Source organism: Oreochromis aureus, linkage group 3 (assembly GCF_013358895.1).
Source record: "Oreochromis aureus strain Israel breed Guangdong linkage group 3, ZZ_aureus, whole genome shotgun sequence".
NCBI lineage: Eukaryota > Metazoa > Chordata > Actinopteri > Cichliformes > Cichlidae > Oreochromis > Oreochromis aureus.
In genome coordinates this window covers 34,436,809-34,458,864 of record NC_052944.1, presented here as the reverse complement: position 1 = coordinate 34,458,864, position 22,056 = coordinate 34,436,809, and the positions used below count along the sequence as shown (strand labels likewise).

Below are 22,056 nucleotides of genomic sequence, written 5' to 3'. Positions count from 1 at the left end.
GCTCCATAAGCGATTGCTAGCGTAAACTGCATAAGATTGCATCATCATTAAACTTATAGAAAAATGAACTTACTTGAAAGAAAGTGGTCTATACATGCACATAAAATATAAAACAAGTTTGTACATACCCACAATGCTACCAAAGGCAAAGGATGTATGTGGATGCCACTGGATTTGTCTGACTAAGGCCACCATGCTGCACATGCCTTCTCCTTATTTCACAGACTTACTTCCTGTTTACTGACGACATCATGTCCTACTACCGACTACAGGTTTTAAGGTGGCACCAGAGAGTTACAATCGCATATTTAAACATTTAGCAAATCCAAGAAAACAGTCTAACTTAAAATAACTTTCAATATCAGAACATTACTCATTAAAGTGCTTTATGCAAAATGACCAGACTGTACATAAAGTATCAAAAGCAAAAGTAATGTTCGCCATCGGTGCTATATGGATCAACGCTACTGGTTAAGGGTGAGTCAAATCTATCAAATCATCTGTTTGTGAGTAATGAGCTCAGAAACATGAGTACACATGTTAATTTTAAATTCTATGTCAGAACAACCGTGTCAGCCGTGGGCAAAAGATGACAACCAATACAATTCTAAAAGATTATTTATTAGTACAATGATAAAAACAAACAAAGGGATAAAACAGTCCAGTGTCCCACTTGCAAAAGGGATAAAACACTCAATCCAAGGTCAGAGCCAGCTACGCCGCAAGTCATTTACACTTTACGTGTTGACCACTTTAACAGGGATCAGCAGTTGTCCTCCAACACCCACCATCCTGTAAGTAGAAGGCCGGTGATCACGCCGGCCTCAGCAACCCAACTCTGCCTTTAGGCTGCAGCATGTAGTAGGCCCTGGCCTGCACAGAGAGACAAAATATCACTGCAGTGTTTGTAAGTAGACCAGAGTATCAGACAATCAAATACACCCGCCTCCAACTAATACAACCCCATCACAACCATTGGATATCAGCAGATGTGGCACACATCAACATTAGTCCACCATGTTACATATATGTAAAAACAAAAAAAAATTACAGCTAAAATTATAATGTCTGAGTACTTTGTGAAATGTTTATTTGTTATTATCTATAAAGGCATTAAAGATATTAATAAAAAATTAGGTGGTGTATTAGCAAAGCAGCTCAATAAATGTGTTTTATTCAATCAAAGTTTTTTCTGTGGACGTTTGTTTCTGCCACTTAAAAAAATTTCTAATTTCAAGTGAATAAGTTGAAATTTGTCTCAATTTTGAGTTATTCGCTTAGAAGTTCAAGTAGGAAGTTGAACTTTTAAGGCAACGGCTCAAAGCGTTTGTATATATATTAGTGTTCAACACGTTAGCTTGTTAACATGTTAGCACCGTGCAGCCCTTGCAAGGGCGATCGGCGTTATCTATCTATATCTATATCATGGGACCACAGCTTCAGTTTCTAAAGCCCCAATGACATGTTGGATATTCCAGTGGCCCATCCTCATCTGATGGTTCATCCTCATTCAGTGGCTCAAGAGAGTATGCAAAATAGAACTAATGTTGGCTAAATCTGAAAAATCTGAATCTGAAAAGTTAAATCTTGTAGGCTAACCACTGTATATATATCTATTATGAGGGAAGGAGACGGGCAAAATATAAATTACAGGAGAGACAGCCTGAGTTTAATTAGCAGCGCTGTATTAGTGCATAGAGACCAAAAAGAGTTTAGCGAAGAAGAAACCCTCAGTGCATCATGGGAAACTCCCCAACAGTCTAGACCTATTTCACCTTAACTAAAGAAGGATTCAAGGTTACCTGAACCTGGTTCCACAGAAGAGCCTGAAAGCTGAAGGCTCTGCCTCCCATCAACGTCCCCTCTAATTTTTCACATGTGTGAGTGTTTCGATTAAGGTTGGAATTTTTTTTGTGCACAGCGCAGACTTTCTGTGTGTGGAGACTGTGTCAGCAGTGCACACTTGCGCACACGCACAGCTTAGAGAGAACATTGCCTCCCATTCTACTTTTAAATACTCTAGGGACCACAAGTAATCCTGCAGTCTGAGAGTGAAGGGCTCTAATGGAGTAATATGCTACCATACGGTCAGATAAGATGGAGCCTGACACAACACCTTGTATGTGAGGAACAGATTTTTTTCCCTGTCCAGCACTGTAGCGATCAGAATTATCACCTGAAGGCCAAGAAAAATGCCCAACAGATTTGTTTTCCCAAGGGGACCATTACGGGTTTTGCTATACTGGTCCACTTTTAGGGCCAAGTACAGTAACCGCAATTTTATCCGAATTCAGAAGCAGGAATTTAAAGATCATCCGTGTCTGAGACATTCCTGCACTTTAACTAACTGGTTTGTATCATCTCGCTTCATGGATAGATAAAGCTCGGTATCATCTGCATAGCAGGGAAATGGTCTAATGATACTCTCTAAAGGAAGCACATATAATGTAAACAGAATTAGCGTGTGAAGAGGACTCCACATTTACAAGAACACACTAAGTCTATTAAATAGATATTTAAAGTACTGCAGCCCAGCTTCTTTAATACCAATGGTGTGTTTTAGTCTCTGTAATAAAATATTATGGTCCACAGTATTAAACGCTACACTGATTTCTAGGAGGATATGGGCAGAGATGAGTCCACTCCTACTAAAGGTGTTTCAGTACTGTGGTGAGCTCTAAAACCTGACTGAAACTCTTCAAATAAACCATTCCTCTGCAGATTATCAGCTGTTTGAGATAAATGTTTGAGATAAAAGGAAGGTTAGCGATTGGCCTATAATTAGTTAAGAAGGCTGGTTCAAGCAATGGCTTTAAAAATATTGACGTTAACTCAACAGTTATTAAAGTTGTTGTACATGATACTTGTCATCCTGGCTAGTGCTGAAAAGACATATTGGAGTGTTCACATGCAAAACATGGAAAACAATGTAAAAGAACCTACAGGACCTGGCAGTGTTTGGAAATTGTGGGAAAGCGCAAAAGTAATTTGTTTGGAAGATGCAAATATCTACCTGGGTGTTTTGTCCTTTATACAAACACTGACTGCTGCTGTTGAAATTTTCAGACTAAATCAATTAGTACAGTGTGGTATTAGAAGTACTCTGAAGAAACTACAGAGAAAGTAAGCCGATCTACAAGTCAGCAGGGATATACCAATAATTAGTGTAATTTCTTTAATGTTATAATTGATTTGAGACTTTTTTACAAGACAGGAGTGGAATGGATTATATCTGGATCTTGACTGGTAAGCCAAATTACCTTAAATAATCAGTACCAGATAGTTGGTACTCATCTTTTCAACAAAACCCAGACCAAATACCTCAGCTATGGAGTAGAAAACACTCAATTACAAGATTTCCTCCACCTTTAATCATATCCTGGCTTACACAGACAAAATGAGGAAACACACACTGGACTTTAGCAACAAAATGTATTACAAGCAGTGATGAGGGAAGAACTGACTCATGCTCATGCAGATCAGTCAGTCAACAAAAACAACAGTAAGATAAATAACACTAAAAGACTCATTCAGCAGAGATATTGAGGAATATTCACTTCTCTTAACTCTTTCCTCACCGAGCACCTTTCTATTTAATTCCGAAACTACAGTTTCATTTGATATAAATGATATTTTATGTTCATATCACCGTCTATATGATTTTTAGAATCACTGCATGTGTTTACAGGGACTTTCTTCATGATGACAACTGGAGCATTTCCAGGTGAAGATTTTTAAACAATCTGTTTATTTTAAATAATAATTACTTATTTTTATCTCAGTATCTTCATTATCTAGCACTGAATCAAAAAGCTATCCCCTTTTCAGTCAATGATAATTTGTGTTTTAGGAAAAGGCAAAAGTAATTTGACTGTTTGCTTTAAATATCCCAAACAGGGTGTATCCCTGGGTGCATAATATACTGGAATTCTTCCTGACCTTCACACTTGACATGCTCTTTTCCATTTAATCAAAATATCAGCATTACTGCTGATCAGTTTGGTGTTATAAACATTGGGACAACATACAAACCACCATCTAGCGCCAGATACGTACACATTCGACCAGTGCCACAATGATCTTTTCTGATAAGGTTGTTGATGGGAAAAGAGACCCAAGCTATGAAAGTATGTCCTGCTCATTTACCACGTTACAATCCACACTGAAAAAAAGGGATTGGCCAACTCTTGGATTTACGTAAGCATCTTGCGTGTATTTAACATAAGTGCCTCATGCTTTAACGTTAAGTGTAACTATATAGTGTAGAAACTACATGATATGCAGAGAGGCTAGATTAAATTGTTCATATCATGTTCGAGTGAAGTAAGTCAATAACTTTCAGTCTCATACGCTTTGGATCATGGTTTCAGGAAGGCATCCATCTCAGTCAAATCGAGCAAATTGGGTGGTTGTTACATTAAAAAAGTCTAACTTGTAATGTAAACACAATAATATCATGTTTCTATAAACGTAATTAAATCATGAAGGCTCTGTATGAAATCCAACAACTTAATTTGTTCTTGTTGAGATGACATGATACAATCTAGTAAGAGTGGTTAGTTGTTGAATTCATGAAATTCACAAGATCGCACGAGATGTCAAACTGCAGGAAAATCACTGGAGTTATAAGAGGCAGACAACTACACACACACCATGTGTACGCTATTGCTATTTATTGTGGTTTAACCTGTCAAGGACGAAAACGTACAAAAAAATTCTGCATCAAGCCTTGAAATCATAGCTTTCCTACTTTTGTCAAGTCTAGATTGTTGGCATTGTGGTTAGTGCTGTTGCTTCACAGTAAGAAGAACCTGGGTTCAAATCCACAGTCTGGCTAGTCTGCACTGGTTTTTCTCTGGGTATTCTGGTTTCTTCCCACAGTTAAAAGTCATGCAGTTGTTAGAGTTAGGTTAATTGGTGATTCTAAATTACCTGTCAATGTAAGTGCAAATGGTTGTTTGTGATAGACTTATGAGTTGTCCAGGGTGTGCCCTGCCTTGTAACCTATCACTTCAGGGTTATTTCCCAGACCCCCTGCAACCGGGATAAAGATAGGAGGGTGGTAGTTGTTGTACATCCATTCAATTTTTATGGTAACCAGGATCTAGACTTTGTTGAACATTATATAATATGAAGAGAACATGTAGTATTTAAGTGACCAAGTAGTATTGGGGTAAAAGTTACTGAATAGTGTTGAAATAAAATGACAAAATTGTAAAGGATTAAAATATTCCAAGAGTTCAACTTACTTCATCTAAACATGTTTCAATCGTGTTTTATGAACACAAAATGCACAGGTTTACTGAATATGAAAAAGTTGTGTTGATTGAACTCAATTGTTTAAGTTTCTGCCAAAGCAAAAAATTTGTGTGCAACCGATGTCCACTATTGAATCAAGTAAATCCAACATGGCCTTTTTTTCAGTGCAGTTGCTTGTGCAGGGTAGACCTGGAAAAAGTGTACTGGCGCTGGATTAGAATTTTTTTTGTGACCCTGAAACAGACCCACATAACATAATAAATAAGGATAAATCCCAAATCACTTGTTAAGACTTTGATTTCTATCACTCTTTTTTTTTAGTATTGTGGTTATTGCTCACATTTGCTGTGCACAAATAAAACAATGAATCAGTCCAGGTTGTATCTCCAAAAGTTGAATCTGTTCATCTGGACGTAGCGTTTTGTGGGAGAAACGTTTCGTCACTCATCCAAGTGACTTCTTCAGTCTCAGCTGACTGCAGGTTTCCCCAAACCTTATAAACAGTACATTTGCATAATGACTGAAACCAGCCCACTGAAGGAACAATGGGCTGGGAGGTCAGTTCCTTAATCAGAATTATGCAAATTCTCATGACCATTGATCAACAATCACTGACCAAAACCCACTGATCAAAGAACACTGATTAATGGCCATGAGTACCATTCACAGAGAGTTGGGGAGTGGCTGCAATCACAGCATTGTAAGATGGTGACAGAGATGGTCTTTCCTTTTCACGTAAATGGCCTCCTTGACTCCCGCGCTCAAACCAGCGTTCCTCCCTGTCCAGGATGTGTACATCCTCATCATTGAAAGAGTGTCCACTGGCCTGTAGGTGTAAATAGACTGCAGAGTCCTGGCCTGACGAGGTAGCTCTTCTGTGTTGTGCCATCCGCTTCGCTAGAGGTTGTTTGGTTTCCCCGATGTATAAATCCTGGCAATCCTCCTGGCACTTAACAGCGTACACTATGTTACTCTGTTTGTGTCGGGGACCCGATCCTTGGGTGGACCAGTTTTTGGCGCAGCGTATTTTGGGGTTTAAAAGCCACAGAGACCCGGTGTTTAGAAAAAATGTGTCTCAACTGCTCCGATACTCCTGACACATATGGGATCACTACAGGTTTTCACTTAGTCAGCGGTTGTCCTTCTTTCCTGGATCGGCTGGAGCTTTCTTTTGGCGACTTCCCATCTTTCACAAAAGTCCAGCTGGGATAACCACATTTACTCAGGGCCTTCTTGATGTGCTGTTCTTCTGCTTCCCTGACCGCTGTGTCAGTGGGGATGGTGTTTGCTCTGTGTTGTAGTTTCCTGATGACACCCAGTTTGTGCTCCAGTGGATGATGAGAGTCAAACCTTAGATACTGATCCGTATGTGTAGGTTTACGGTACACGTCAGCTTTTAGATGTCCAACATTACTGATGGAAATCTCACAGTCTAAGAAGGCTAACCTGCCATTTTTCCTACCTCACTTCCATGACTGGGATGCAAGTGAAGAGAGATGTAACGTTGTACGAGACCATGGTTTCATCTGCCTCCATCATGACATCTCTCACCTTCTCAACAAAATCCAGGGTGTTCTGGATGTGGTGTTCAGAGCTGCCTACCAGCGGGTTGAGGATCGAATCCAGAAACTTGGAGATGTTATAGGTGACAGAGTTGATCATGCAGACAATTGGCCTTAAAGGTTCAAGGTTCTTTATTTGTCACATGCATAGTTATACAAGTATAACACACAGTGAAATGTATCCTGACACGCTCCTCGACATGTGAATGTGCAGTAGAAGCAGCAAGCAGGTGAATTCTGTACATTAATATGAATAGACATCTGACTATTTTACAGAATGGACACTATAAACATATTTAAAGTTAAGGGAATTGAGTGTCTGGAGGAGAGTCTCAGTCAATTATAGATGATGTGAGATGGCGGGTGTGTGTGTGTGTGTGTGTGTGTGTGTGTGGGGGGGGGTGTTGGTTTAGGGTGCACCCTTTTTGTGTATCTTCGGTAAACCATACAGACTTGGTGTAGACTCCCCTGGGTACAGCCTGTGGTATGAGGGCCGGTCAATAGCCTTGTCTTGTTCTAACTGCTTCAGACAGTCTACCACCCTCTTCCTGTAACCACTTCCTGGGTCTCGTTTCCGGAGCTCATAAGTATTTTCATCAATGAGTAGTGACAAAATTTTCTCATGATAGTTTAAGGAGCTTGGAAAGAAAAGTGTCTGGACTTCTTTGAGTTGCTTGAAGACGTTTCACCTCTCATCCGAGAAGCTTCTTCAGTTCTAAGGGTCAATGGTGGAGAGTCCCAGATTTAAACCCAGTGGGAGGTGAAACGTCTTCAAGCAACTCAAAGAAGTCCAGACGCTTTTCTTTCCAAGCTCCTTAAACTACGATGACCTGGATGACTGAGAACCTTCACAGACATATTTTCTCATGATAGTCTTTCTGGTTTAGCAATACTTTGCACCTACCCGGCAGACAAGGGTCTGCCGGAAGGATGATTATGTTGTTGTCATTACTAAGTGATGTGAGTGCCTTCCTCTCCTCCATGGTGATGTTGGATGCTGGGGGCTTTGCATTGCTGAGACAGGCCAAAACTTTCGTTCGTAGTTGCTCTGCTTCCACTTCTGCAATATTGCTGTTACGAATTGTTGTTTCTGTGGCTGTGATCAGTTCCACTAGTGGGAGTTAGGGATGGGTACCGGTATTTGGTGCCATGATGGCACCGGTTCTGACATAAACGGTAGTAACCAGACCGAAAGCAGCGCATTTTTCGGTGCTTTATTTCGTGCTTTTTTTTTTCGTGCTTTTTTCCTGAGATGTCACACACTTTGGATTCTAGCCAATCATTTTACCTTTGCAAGCGTAGTAGGCGGGCCCAAAAGTCTGGCTGTACTTCAGAGCCAAATATGCAAACTCAGCAGCCTGCAACAAGTGCTTTAAGGTGATACTGTGCAAAGGAGGTAACACCTCGAATCTGATGAAACACCTGGCGACGCATAGCGCTTTTTAAGCCGAGAAATGCACCGTATTTGATAGCTTGCTGCGAGACCTCACACCGAGCACATCTACTGAGGGTGTGGTGCCTGTTATCGGACCCGGAGTTAGCAACATCCCCCAAGAACCTGAAGAGTAGAGTCCTGGCCCCTAGCCCTGTCAGCCTAGCAGAAATGATGACGGATGATGATGGCAGCAGCAGCCGCTCTCCTCTGCGTGAGTAGCTTCATGTTGTTCGTGTGTAATTACCGTTGAGTACGCTAACCACGTTATTACATTAATGCATGTAAGGTGAACTAGCAAACACCGTCGTAGTTACATGCGGCTGTCTTCTTGTTTGATGTCATACTCCCTTCACCCTGGCCAAAAAGGCTAAAATGACCAAAGAAAAAGTGGGAAACGGCTAAACATGAGAGGTTTTTGGACAAAGTTTGTGTTTTTCCCATTGTTCAAGCACTGCTTCCAGCCAAGAGTGATACCATATATGCCCTATAGCTGCAGAAAAGGCTAACATTGTTATCTTTTTACAAAAAAAAAAAAAACAGCTAAAAATGAGAGGTTTTAGGACAAATTGTGTGTTCTCCATTCTTTAAGCACCGGCACCGTTTCAAAAGTACCGGTTGGGTACTGGTATCGGATAAAACCTAAACGATACCCATCCCTAGTGGGAGTTGTCTCGGCGTGACAGCAAAATTCATCCGTTTAGCAAGGATGTTTTTCTCTGTTTGGGTGAGCTGTCTATCAGACAAATTCTTCACCCACTTCTCCCCATCCTCGGTGTCCCATCCTTGTCTCTTCTGGCCGCTGGGGACACTCTCCGTATTTTGCTGTGGTTTCTGACGTACAACAAGTAAGTCAAACTTCCTTTGTTGCCTGGTCTTAGACTTCTTGTGCTGTGCTAGACAAGCCTTCTCAGGAAAGTCAAACACCTTTTTAAGAGTATTCTCATCTAGAAGCATTGTAAGTCTCTGTCGGATCCGCTCCTCTTGAGATTTCAGCATGTCGATGGTAAAATTTGTTTACCTTACCTGTTCCATTAAGCAGCTGGTGCTGTGCCGTCTGGAGGATTTTTGTTGCCCGGAAGCCTTTAACTGAAGAGCTTGTTTGCAGACTTTTAGGAGTAATCCTGTTTTTTCTCCATCTGAGGCTGAATCTCGGGTGGTTCCTGTAATCCGTCATCTTACGTGCTGTTTGCTCATACAAGCTTTAGGCAGTCCTTTCCAAAGTGGGTTAAAATGTCTTGATGCATGCTCAATCATCCTTTGGTGAGTGGGTTTTAGTCAGTGGTTGTTGATCAATGGTCATGAGAATTTGCATAATTATGATTAAGAACTGACCTCCCAGCCCATTGTTCCTTCAGTGGGCTGGTTTCAGTCATTATGCAAATGTACTGTTTATAAGATTGGGGAAACCTGCAGTCAGCTGAGACTGAAGAAGTCACTTGGATGAGTGACGAAACGTTTCTCCCACAAAACGCTTCGTCCAGATGAACAGATTCAACTTTTGGGATTTACTTAGCTGGATGATTGAGAATGCAGGAAGAAGTCCAGGTTGTAATGCATGTGCATTTATTATATATATATATATATATATATATATATATATATATATATATATATATATGTGTGTATATATATATATATATGTATATATATATATATATATTTTTTTTTTTAAATTTTAATTTAATTTAATGTCTTTTATGTATAAGACATTGGTGCAACCTATTTTTCCCCAGTAGTTTCTGTTCATGCTGAAGAATAACTAAAATTGAATGAATCTTGTTTGTTAACAGGCATTTCCTTCATGAATGCATCGGGACTACCAGCAGGTACAGCCTTACCCTGAACCCCTGTCGCACCACCCCAATCCCCAGTGCAATCTATGTATTTATGTGTGCCTATGCCAAGAGGCACACATATTACTATTCGTCGGATTTATTATTTTATTATGTGTGCCTATGCAAGAGGCACACATATTACTATTCGTCGGATTTATTATTCTTATTATTATTATTATTATTCTCCATCTTCCGCCTAAATTTCGGCACGTATCACGCCCCGCAGTTTTGAGACAAGCTTCATATATGTTACCTCATTTTGTGCGGCCGGATCTGGAATGGTGTGCTATGACTTTTGGTGTTTATGAATTTTATAGTTTTTAAAATATTAATATTTTAGTGAAAATTTTCCCGCTCCTCTGCCAAACAGTTTTGACATTAGGATTACATATGTTAGATCATTTTGTGCGGCTGGAGCTGGACTATTATGTTGTGACTTTTGGTGTTTATGACTTTTATAGTTTTTAAATATTAATATTTTAGTACAAATTTAGGCCAATTCATCTTTTGGCGCCAAATAAACAGACTTCATTTGTGGTGTCTTGGCTCTCTCTAGTGGTATACCGGAGTAGTACAGCCGAAAAGATTTATCCTTGTGTTGAAAACTCCATATCCCACAATTCATAGCACGCCTCTACAGAGTGAACAATGGCGCCACCACTTCGTTTTATATGTCTTTTATTCGTGTTTCTAGGTCACAAAATAAACTTTTAAGATATTTTCAGGCGAGAATGTAGGTGTGTAAACTTCAAATATCTGCTTGTTTTATCAAGACATCCCATATTTAGCGACAGTGCTCTGACGACGTCGGTCCTGCCTGACAGCTAGCCGGCTACCTAGCTAGCTGCCGCACTTGGCTGCAAATGGATAGCGAGGGGACTCTCTCTGTCGTTTCACCTCCCCGGTCTCTCGCAAATGCTCGCACAGAATCGGAGTTACAGCTGGATGTGGAAAAAATAACTGAGTTGTTTGGTGGTGCTATAACGCGGAGCTACAACAGTGGGCAGCTATCCACGGTGTATGACAGAAAGGACATGCCATGAACCGCCGATCGACCGGTGTTTGCTAACGCGGAGGTCAATCGTGGATCAGGGAAAGCGAAGGCAGGAGCGTGAGGTGAACTGAATTTCAGGTAAGAAGTTATGACCTGCACTCTATTTGGGTCAGATATAAACCGAGTTTAGGTGTAGTTTATTTAGCAGCAGTTCTCTTATGTGTTGCTGATAGCCGGCTAGCTAGCTAGTGCCGCTAGCATAGTTAGCTAGCACCGCTAGCGACCCTTCTTCGTGAAAAAGCACCCAGGCTTGGCTTATATTGAGGCGGGTGAAACTCGTGTCAGCACCGGTCGCTTCGCCGACAGTATGTGTTTTAGCTGGACTTATTTTTCGTTTATATGGACCGATGATTTATTTATTTATTCATTTTAGTAATGGTATAAACAGTGAAAGGTGGTGGATTGGCCAGATGTAAACTTCAAATATCTGCTCGTGTTACCAAGACATCCCATATTAGCTCTGATGTTTTCGGTGCCTGCAAAGAGCTAGACAGGTAGCTAGCTAACCCGAGCTGGCTGTCTTTTGACTCAGGGTCATAGCTGGACTTATTTTTCGTTTTATGAGCCGATGAGGGTTTTTTTTTAGTAACGGTACAAACAGTGAAAGGCGGTGGATTGTCCAGATGCTGGTCGATGTGGAAAAAATAACTGAGTTGTTTGGTAGTCGCTGACGCGAGCTACAACCGAGGGCAGCTATCCACCGTGTGTGTCAGAAAGAACATGCGGGGAACGAGGCGGCGAGGCGACCGCCGATCGACCGGTGGTAGATCGTGGATCAGGGAAACCGAAGGCAGGAGAAGCAGGCGGCTGCCGGTCGGAGCGTGAGGTGAACTGAATTTCAGGTAAGAAGTTATGACCTGCACTCTATTTGGGTCAGATATAAACCGAGTTTAGGTGTAGTTTATTTTTGTTGTGCTGACTTTTTACAATCAGTTATAATAACTCGTACTGCGTGGTAGCTAGCACGATGGAGTTTATGACAGCCTCCCCTGTCATTCTCTCGCCTGTTCAAACTTCAGTCATGAAACTGATCAATGATCGGCTTTTCTCTCTTGTTTGTTTATCGCGCTAAACAACAGCAGCACGTTTAAGCTTGATCAGCTGTTGTTAGAATTCATTTGATTTTAATTTCTAGTATCAGCTGATGTTTGCTGGAGCCACAGCTGTAGAAGCGGCTGGTCGAAACCAGGAGATGACCTTACTGAATCATCAGAGCTGAACTGGTGATGGAGAAACAGGTTTACCTTTTTTTTAGGTGACATGAATGAGTTGAAGGAAGTTATGAACTGTTTCTGAGAGAAATAAACACCAAGCTCCTTTTTTATTTAGCTGACAGCTGGTAACTGTGCAGGGGCGGATCTAGCAAAGCTTTTGCCAGGGGGCCAGGTAGGGCATTAACAGAGAAAGGTGGACACAAAGATATACTTTTCTTTCTTACTCTCATACAGGGAGTGCAGAATTATTAGGCAAGTTGTATTTTTGAGGAATAATTTTATTATTGAACAACAACCATGTTCTCAATGAACCCAAAAACACATTAATATCAAAGCTGAATGTTTTCGGAAGTAGTTTTTAGTTTGTGTTTAGTTTTAGCTATTTTAGGGGATATCTGTGTGTGCAGGTGACTATTACTGTGCAGAATTATTAGGCAACTTAACAAAAACAAATATATACCCATTTCAATTATTTATTTTTACCAGTGAAACCAATATAACATCTCCACATTCACAAATATACATTTCTGACATTCAAAAACAAAACAAAAACAAATCAGCGACCAATATAGCCACCTTTCTTTGCAAGGACACTCAAAAGCCTGCCATCCATGGATTCTGTCAGTGTTTTGATCTGTTCACCATCAACATTGCGTGCAGCAGCAACCACAGCCTCCCAGACACTGTTCAGAGAGGTGTACTGTTTTCCCTCCTTGTAAATCTCACATTTGATGATGGACCACAGGTTCTCAATGGGGTTCAGATCAGGTGAACAAGGAGGCCATGTCATTAGTTTTTCTTCTTTTAAACCCTTTCTTGCCAGCCACGCTGTGGAGTACTTGGGCGCTGCGTGTGATGGAGCATTGTCCTGCATGAAAATCATGTTTTTCTTGAAGGATGCAGACTTCTTCCTGTACCACTGCTTGAAGAAGGTGTCTTCCAGAAACTTGCAGTAGGACTGGGAGTTGAGCTTGACTCCATCCTCAACCCGAAAAGGCCCCACAAGCTCACCTTTGACGATACCAGCCCAAACCAGTACTCCACCTCCACCTTGCTGGCGGCTGAGTGGGACTGGAGCTCTCTGCCCTTTACCAATCCAGCCACGGGCCCATCCATCTGGCCCATCAAGACTCACTCTCATTTCATCAGTCCATAAAACCTTAGAAAATCAGTCTTGAGATATTTCTTGGCCCAGTCTTGACGTTTCAGCTTGTGTGTCTTGTTCAGTGGTGGTCGTCTTTCAGCCTTTCTTACCTTGGCCATGTCTCTGAGTATTGCACACCTTGTGCTTTTGGGCACTCCAGTGATGTTGCAGCTCTGAAATATGGCCAAACTGGTGGCAAGTGGCATCTTGGCAGCTGCACGCTTGACTTTTCTCAGTTCATGGGCAGTTATTTTGCGCCTTGGTTTTTCCACACGCTTCTTGCGACCCTGTTGACTATTTTGAATGAAACGCTTGATTGTTCGATGATCACGCTTCAGAAGCTTTGCAATTTTAAGACTGCTGCATCCCTCTGCAAGATATCTCACTATTTTTGACTTTTCTGAGCCTGTCAAGTCCTTCTTTTGACCCATTTTGCCAAAGGAAAGGAAGTTGCCTAATAATTATGCACACCTGATATAGGGTGTTGATGTCATTAGACCACACCCTTCTCATTACAGAGATGCACATCACCTAATATGCTTAATTGGTAGTAGGCTTTCGAGCCTATACAGCTTGGAGTAAGACAACATGCATGAAGAGGATGATGTGGACAAAATACTCATTTGCCTAATAATTTTGCACTCCCTGTATAAAATATTTAGCTTTTATTAAATAGTTATCTGAATCTTACAACCAAAGTTTGTATAATAATACACAAGATTGGCTGTAGACCATTGTTCATCATTCAGAACACTGTGTAAAAATAACAAAAACAAAAAGTGAATGCAAAAGTGCATAAATATTTATTTTACGTGTTTGATATGTGTGTCGGGCGTGGTCTGCAGTGCCGCTGCAGGGAGGTGGACCCACCTGAGGGGCATCTGCAATCACACCTCTCGGGCGTAGTCTGTGCTCTCTCGGCTGTTTTTGGGTGTGTGTCGGGCTGTGAGTTGAAAAGCTACAGCTGGCTGGGAGGGTACACCAACCATGTGTGAAAAGTGGTCCATAACGTACTGGTTCAAAGTGTGTTCGTGCAAACATTGTCGGGTCTGCCGTGGTACAGAGGGACTTCTGCTTATGAACCTGTGTGCACAGCGCCTGCAAATCCGGGCTGTACAAAGTGACCTCATCTTTACCCAAAACTGTAAGCTGTCATCTGTGAGGCGCGAGCGGTGTTTGTTTTACCATAATTCATGGTGGAGAATGGCTGCTCTTCTGAGTTTTGCTGTCTGTAGCCGTATGAATGGAAAACTACACAGATTAGCAGCGGCATAGGCACACATAAAATTTCTTCTGAAATTTTCGCTTTCTAGTTTGACTTATTATTTCTGTTTTTCCCATTGAGGGCATCTTCTTCCTAACCTGGCACTGAATAAGACAGCTGTGCAGTCTTCAAACGGTGACAACATCGGTTTTGCTTTCAAGGCCGTCGATGGCAACAGAGACGAGAACTATCAGAAAGGGTCCTGCACTGTAAAATGTAATTCTAGCTGTTTGTTATTTCAACATATTATTCTATATCAGTTTGACGATAGATGACTGAAGTTGTTGTTATAACATAGAATTACAAGTTAAAACGTCCCAATTACACCAAAAAAGCTAACTTGAAAACTCATGTTCAGCTAAATCAGCAACTTATGTGAACTTGACAATGTGGGTAAGTTGAGCACAGCAGGATTCAAAACTGCCTCACGTGACTGCTACCGAGGTGCATCATGGGGAATTGGCGGTTAACGACATGCTCACTTTACTTGGACGCTTTTCTAATCGCCTTCTTTGGAATATGCTTTCAAGGTGAGTAACATTGGTTATAACTATAAGGAAAGAGAGCTACAAAAGTTGGAACATGTTTTGAATCTATGGCATGATGTGTGTTTTTCTTTTACCGAAATGTTTGCTTTAGCTAATGTAGCTTTAGCGGACAAGGTCCAGCTTGTATGTCATGACCAAACTTGAGCTAATAAACTGACATGGCCTTTTTATGGGTTTAATGTGGCACTGACCAAATCACAAGTATTGTGCCGCTAGCTTTAAGGTTGTGCACTCAACCACTGTTGCGATATTAGCAAGCTAACTCAGCTAATTAATAAAGCTTATTTCATATTGTCTCTGTACTTGTAAATTTCTTTCAAGTTCACAGGCTGTTGTATTTTGGTGGAAGTTCATTTTGGCAATATTTCCAATAACTGGCTGGGTTCAAAAAGAACTTTTGGCAGGACTCGGATGCTTGTTGTCATCTGTTTACCCCTATGTAATCACTTAAGTTGTTATGAACTGCTGCATGCTAAGCTGCAAAGAGTGCACTGAGGACTGAGACAAAATATGGTCTACAAACCAGCATTATATTAGTTTTTATCAGATAGTCCTCCAGTGTGTTTAGTTTTTGCTTTAATTCTATTGTGCAGTTATTTGTTACCCTGAAATGCTTTATGCTTAACAACAGCTCACTATTTTGACTTATTTTTGAACTCTTGTGATCAGTATGACTAGTTTGTGTGAGTTTCCATACTAAAAGAGCTGTAGTGATAAAATAATTGGCATCAGAGACACTGATTTTTGGCATGGTATACTGCAGAAGTTTTTTTTTTTTTTTGCATAATTTACCTTTTAATTAAACTGCATTCTCTGTATTGTAACAAAACTAACATTGTTTATATGTCAGAAAATTAGCAAACATGAATAAATGGCGAAAACAATATAATTATAACATATATTTTTATTTTACTTATTTTAGGTCTGTGAAGCCAAACTTGATGCTGGGGATTTATTTTTGTCAGTGGAGTCAAATGGTAAGTTACAATTTGTGCATTTTGTCATACTGGAAACACCACAGATTATATTGTAACTTAATAGCTCTGTAGAACAAATGATATAAAGATTGTAGTGTCAGGGTACTTCTTAAGAAGTAATATGGCACTATTGATGATCACATGCAGGTGGCATAAACTAAATATTCAGACCTGTTACCAACAAGTGATTCATTAACAAAAGCAATGGAGCAGACTGTTTAGGTTCTTGTGGTTGTAATAACATCCATAACTGCAAGTTTGTCATTAATTTATTTTCACAGATCTAGATGATCACATCTGTCTTTGTCATTTAAATGAGGTGGACTTGCAAACTTTGCACTCTTTTGGGTAAATTGTTGTCCACTACATATACACAGAATGTGCACAGTATTTCAGATCTAAAAGGGAGCATGTAATGGACTTGCTGGCTTTAATGTAAAAAGCCTGTTGTGTAACTTTAATGAGGCAGTTGGACTAAAACAGTATTGCTCATCAAGGTAAACATCTGAGGAATAAGGAAATTGTTACTTGTCCTTTTACTCAGTGTTCTTTTAATCGCACGTTTACTAAAGTTTTACATCACATAAGTCATTTTCACAATCATTCTACTTTAAAAGATTTCAAGACAGAGCTTATTGTTCTCTGAACTTCCTTGTTTGCTGAACGGCAGGTAAAGTGCATCTTTTGTTTGTTTGCTTTTGTGTGTTTGTGTTTTCTCTAATGGGCCTCAGATGACTGTTTGCTTAAATTTGGGTCTCAAAGAATCTTTTTTTTTTATTCTGCCTGTACTCTCCACCCCTCTTCTTCTATTGCTCAGGTTGAAGCAGAATTTGCCCGTCTTACATCTGTTGACCTGAAAGGGTTCCTTTTGCTGTGCTTGACCATTATGGAGAGGTTCGTGGAGCTGTACAAAATCAAGAGCGGCATAGGAGGGCTAACTAGGCTCATAAAATGCTTCGGAGATGATGTAAGTGTTCAACTGCGAAATGTTCTCCTTTGTTTAAGTTTTAGGTTATCCAGTTCAACTGATGAACTCATTGAAAGAAAGCTGATAAGTAAAGTCTGTCATCATATTTCACAACTGGACATTTAGTGTGGTAACTTTTACAGAATCTGTGTATATTGGTGGTAGGTTGGATATCATATTCTACTTGAATGTCCTGATAAGCCTGATTCAAAATCTCCAATGATAATCATATATTGATGGAATTATGTATCAAAAAGCTGTGAATTTGGAGCTGTCTACATGCTTCATAAACACTGTTTAAAAAGTGTTTTTGTTTTCTTTTTGACTTCTTTGACCAGAGCCCTACACAAAGGAAGAGGACAGAGGACCTCATTTTCTAAAGGAAGAGCCCTCACACACTTTCAAGACTGTGAAGGTTAGCATTGTTTCTTTTAGTAAATTTAATAATGACAGCACCACAGTGGATTTTAAATGAAACGTGTACTTTTTCCTCACCAAATGTATTATTACAAGATCTTTGACACTGGATTTGGTCTGGGTTTCAGAGAAACTAACTGGCAAGCTAGCATTGATATTATTAGTGTCTTGTGTTTATTCATGTCTTCACCAGGGTCTTTGACATTTCGCTGCTGTACTGTTCACTTCAGCTTTACGTTTGATTTCTCACATTGTATATTGTAATGGCAGAGATATTAGGATATTTAAGGGGCTGCAGTGGCTGCTACAGCTGTGGGGGCAATACTTTGGTGAAATGTCCTGGACCCTGGAAAAGAGACTGTGTAGACTGGGTAAGCAATTAAAGGTTACTGGCCGAGAGTCATTGGGCAGCTGGGTAAAGGTGGATGTTGATATTCAGTGCCAATTATGCAACCTGTTCAGCCACGTCTATATGCTCTTTTTCATGCTGTTAATATAGGGGAAAAATAAACTTTAATCAATAAACTGATTAAAGAAGCATTGTCTATGGAGCCACAATCTGATCCTGTAGTGTAGCTGCAGTTTGCACATTTCATGTATTCTCAGCCAGATTTGGTTTAGAGCACAGCCAATATTTAGCATAAGTAGATTTAAATTCACACACTGGTGATGGCAAGCTACATTGTAGCCACAGCCGCCCTGGGGCGCACTGACAGAGGTGAGGCTGCCAGACATTGGCACCACCGGGCCCTCTGACCACCACCAGTAGGCAACAGGTGAAGTGTCTTGCCCAAGGACACAACGACTGAAACTGTCGGAGCCGGGGCTCGAACCGCAACCTTCCAATTATAAGACGAACTGTCAACTCTTGAGTCACGATTCAGTCATCACCCATGTGTGTGAATGACTGAATGTGTAAAGCACTTTGGTCCTTAGGGGACTAGTAAAGCGCTATACAAATACAGGCCATTTACCATTTAAATTGAAAATTTTGTTTGAATTCTGCAATTGAAGACATGCTCAGTTATTTATGAACATGGTCTTTGTTTAAAGCAAGAAATGGATTTGTAACATGGGGGGTGCATATCTCATTCTGAAAAAACTTTAACAACTAATAAGTGTTACCCAAAGCCAATCACCATCATCCAAAGCATCAGTATGGCTCTTCTTTGGAAAGACATGAATTCTTAAGCACAAGGGATATTGTGTAATTGTAATTGTGTAATTTTTTTTTTTTTTTTTTTGTCTTTGAACCCTTTTATAGCCGACAGGTATTGAAGACACGTTTTCTAAGAGGATGAAAGTTGGCATTGCGATGGTGAAAGAAGAAGACATCATCGATGTGTTGGTTGTCCTTGAGGCGGCAGTAATCCTGTCTAATCTGAGGGATGTCTCAAGTGCCATTTCCATGCTGATGGGCCTTCTTTTTGCCCTCAACATAGACTATCCAAAGGAACTTAAGGACATCTTTGAAGTCATTCAGAACATCCTAATGAACATTGGTGGAAGGCAGTGCATCTCACTAGTGCATGGTCTAAGAAACAGACTCTTGCAGAAAGCCATGCAGAACTGTAATTGTATGTTCCTTAGTGTTAAGGACAGTTTTATTTTACTGTTTGTTTTTTTTATTCTTGCAAGTTCTCATTCTCACTTTTGTATGTCACTAAATGACTACACTTTACATTCCAGATTAGACAATTACTCATTTGTTCATGGTTTAAGAAACTTATGTGAACAACAATATAATGCTGGACTTTGCAGATGCTTATCTCATGCAAGTCAGTAGTTTTCCTTTGTTTTGCAATTGAGCAGACTCAAACTGATGTTTCTGAAATATCCATATTATCAAATGTTTCAGAAGCATGCACTCATTTTCAGAGATATTGGTTCTGTGGAATTTGTTGCAATTGTAAACGAAGACAAATACAAGAGTTTGATGTCTTACGTGTTATAAACTGATCTTTACTGTCACTTATCAAAGGTTTTGTACTATTTTAATATTTCAAGTTTTATGCTAACAGGTGTGACTGAGCACAATGAAGTTTAAAAATTTTGCAAATGTAAAGAATAACTTTTCTAAAATAGCAATTGTCCCGTTGATACATTACATTAATGCAGACTTTATGTTGTTACTTCACAAGAATCACTACTGCTCCTAGAGTATTGGTCAGAATTTAATCTTCACCCAAACTGGGCTCAAGACCAAGTTCAAATTTATTGTTTCACAGGGAGCAGCCTTTGAGTTTTGATGGATTGTGAGCCTGATGAGCTACGTCACTGATTTTTCTGTTTCTCAGATGACTAAGATGGCACAATAAATGGTGAATGTTGGGTGCTCATGAGTAATTGTCTTGTCATGTTCTTAAAACAAACTTTCTGTATGAAATGATCAGATAGACTTTAATGGAATCTGTGGGGTTTATTTTTTTTTTCTGTAAACAACAGAAAATTAATTTAAAGGAATGTAGGTATTTAAACCTGAGCTCTAAGATGAACCTAACAGGTAGTTTTGCTGAAATGGATGTTAGAAAGCTAAAAAACAAAACAAAACTTAAGATGCTTAATACACATTTTTCTTTACATCCAGTCAATCAACTCTGATAATTAAAATGAAAATGATTTACAAGTTCACTCAGCTACCTTAAGGAGCTCAGTTAATTAATAAACTTAAATCAACTTAGCTAACAGATTATGTTAGTTAAGCTAAAATAGATTCCTAAGTTAAAAGAACTACTAAAGTATTTGAATTAACTAAAAACCCAAGTCAACTGAACTAGGACAAGAGTTTAAACAATAGATTATTTTAATTTAGCTGAAAGGGTTTTCCCAAGTAAAATGACAATTAAAGGAGTTGAACTGACTAACAAATCTCAGTCAACTAAACTAAGATGAAAGTTTAGACAACATGTGATTTTTCATTAAGATAACAATTGGTTGTGTTATAAGAACAAACTCTATTTCTTGACTTAACTTAAAATTTTAAGGCAGCCCTTTACCTCATATTTTTAAGTTGAAACAACAAGTTATATTTTACAGTGTGCACACTTACTTTATCACAGTCTGATCCGTGGTGGAGGGTAGACCTGGCAAGAGTGTATACAATTGGTGCTGTTGTGATAACCAATAGTGCAGGATTTGAAAACAGGTTGGATGGTGCAGAAATCTGGATTGGAAAGTCAGCAAACTTCAGTGACCCTGAGCGTGAGAGGTGAAACAGCTTGATACAGACTAACATAATAAATTTGCAGTCAGTCATAGTTCCTTCAATTTCTTTCTGCATTTCTTTTGTTGTTCATACACAGGTGTGCCGTCATCTCTCACATCCCCAGTGGGGAGACGTTCTACTTTCCATGTAGCTCTATTGAGGGACGCTATGTCACTGTGTTTCTCCCAGGAAGTGGGAAGGTCCTAAATCTCTGCGAGGTTGAAGTGTACTATGGTAATCACATTTTTATTCTGATGCTGATACAGAAGTCTGATAGTTCACAGACTCCCTGGACTTGTTGGCCTTGGTTGTTGGTTGACTTTGAGCAACAGAGTCAAATACTAAAGAAAAAAAATCAATCGGTGTTTCATTTCAGGTTGTTTCGGATTTAAGAAAGTTTTCTTATGGGAGAATATGGGTGAAAGTGTTTTGAGCCAGAATGTGTCATGACAGCCAAATGCAATGTTTAAAATCACCACACAGTGCACCTTGTGCAGAAATGGGCTCATACTGATTATCCTTCAAGGATACCCATTATCCAATGTGGCACTCAAAGGAGAAGCTACCCAGTCATCTACACTCTCTTTTGCCACTGCGTCCAAAGCCATCGATGGCAGACGGATCTCGTTCTACAGCAATGGGTTCTGTAGCCACACCGCTGAAGACGAGACCGACCCCTGGTGGAGGGTGGACCTGCAGCGAAGCTTTACAATCACTGCTGTAAAAGTCACCAACAGAGGAGACTGCTGTGCTGAAAGACTGGATGGTGCTGAGATCAGAATAGGAAACTCACTGGAGAACAACGGAAACAACAATCCCAGGTAATGACGTGAATTAATATTGGTCCATTTTTATTATGAAATTCATTTTTAGAATAAGTAGAACAGCAAAATGTTAAAGTTTATCTGCAACATGACAACTAGCATACTGTGGTGCTAATAATAGCCAGATTTCTGGCTTTCATAGAATGAGTTTGAATTAGACATAAATCAGTCAATCAGTTACAGACAGTCGTGATCTTCGATGTGTATAAAGCACACATGTCCACAAAATAAATTTCTTCCATTCCAAACTTTCCACCACAATGGGCAAGAGCAAAGAGATAACTAAGGATGTGAGGGATAAGACTATAGACCTGCTCAAGGCTGGAATGGGCTACCAGACCATCAGCAAGA

At 39.9% G+C, this 22,056-nt stretch overlaps 1 protein-coding gene across 1 annotated transcript in view; it reads left to right on the top strand.

Moving 5' to 3' along the window:
- Nucleotides 1-22,056, top strand: part of LOC120433656 — a 30,507-nt gene that overhangs the window by 5,700 nt on the left and 2,751 nt on the right. Inside the window, exons 2-4 of the mRNA XM_039600322.1 lie at nucleotides 20,736-20,884; nucleotides 20,979-21,115; nucleotides 21,408-21,702. Coding sequence (XP_039456256.1) covers nucleotides 20,736-20,884; nucleotides 20,979-21,115; nucleotides 21,408-21,702 — 581 coding nt within the window. The remainder of the gene's footprint in view (nucleotides 1-20,735; nucleotides 20,885-20,978; nucleotides 21,116-21,407; nucleotides 21,703-22,056) is intronic.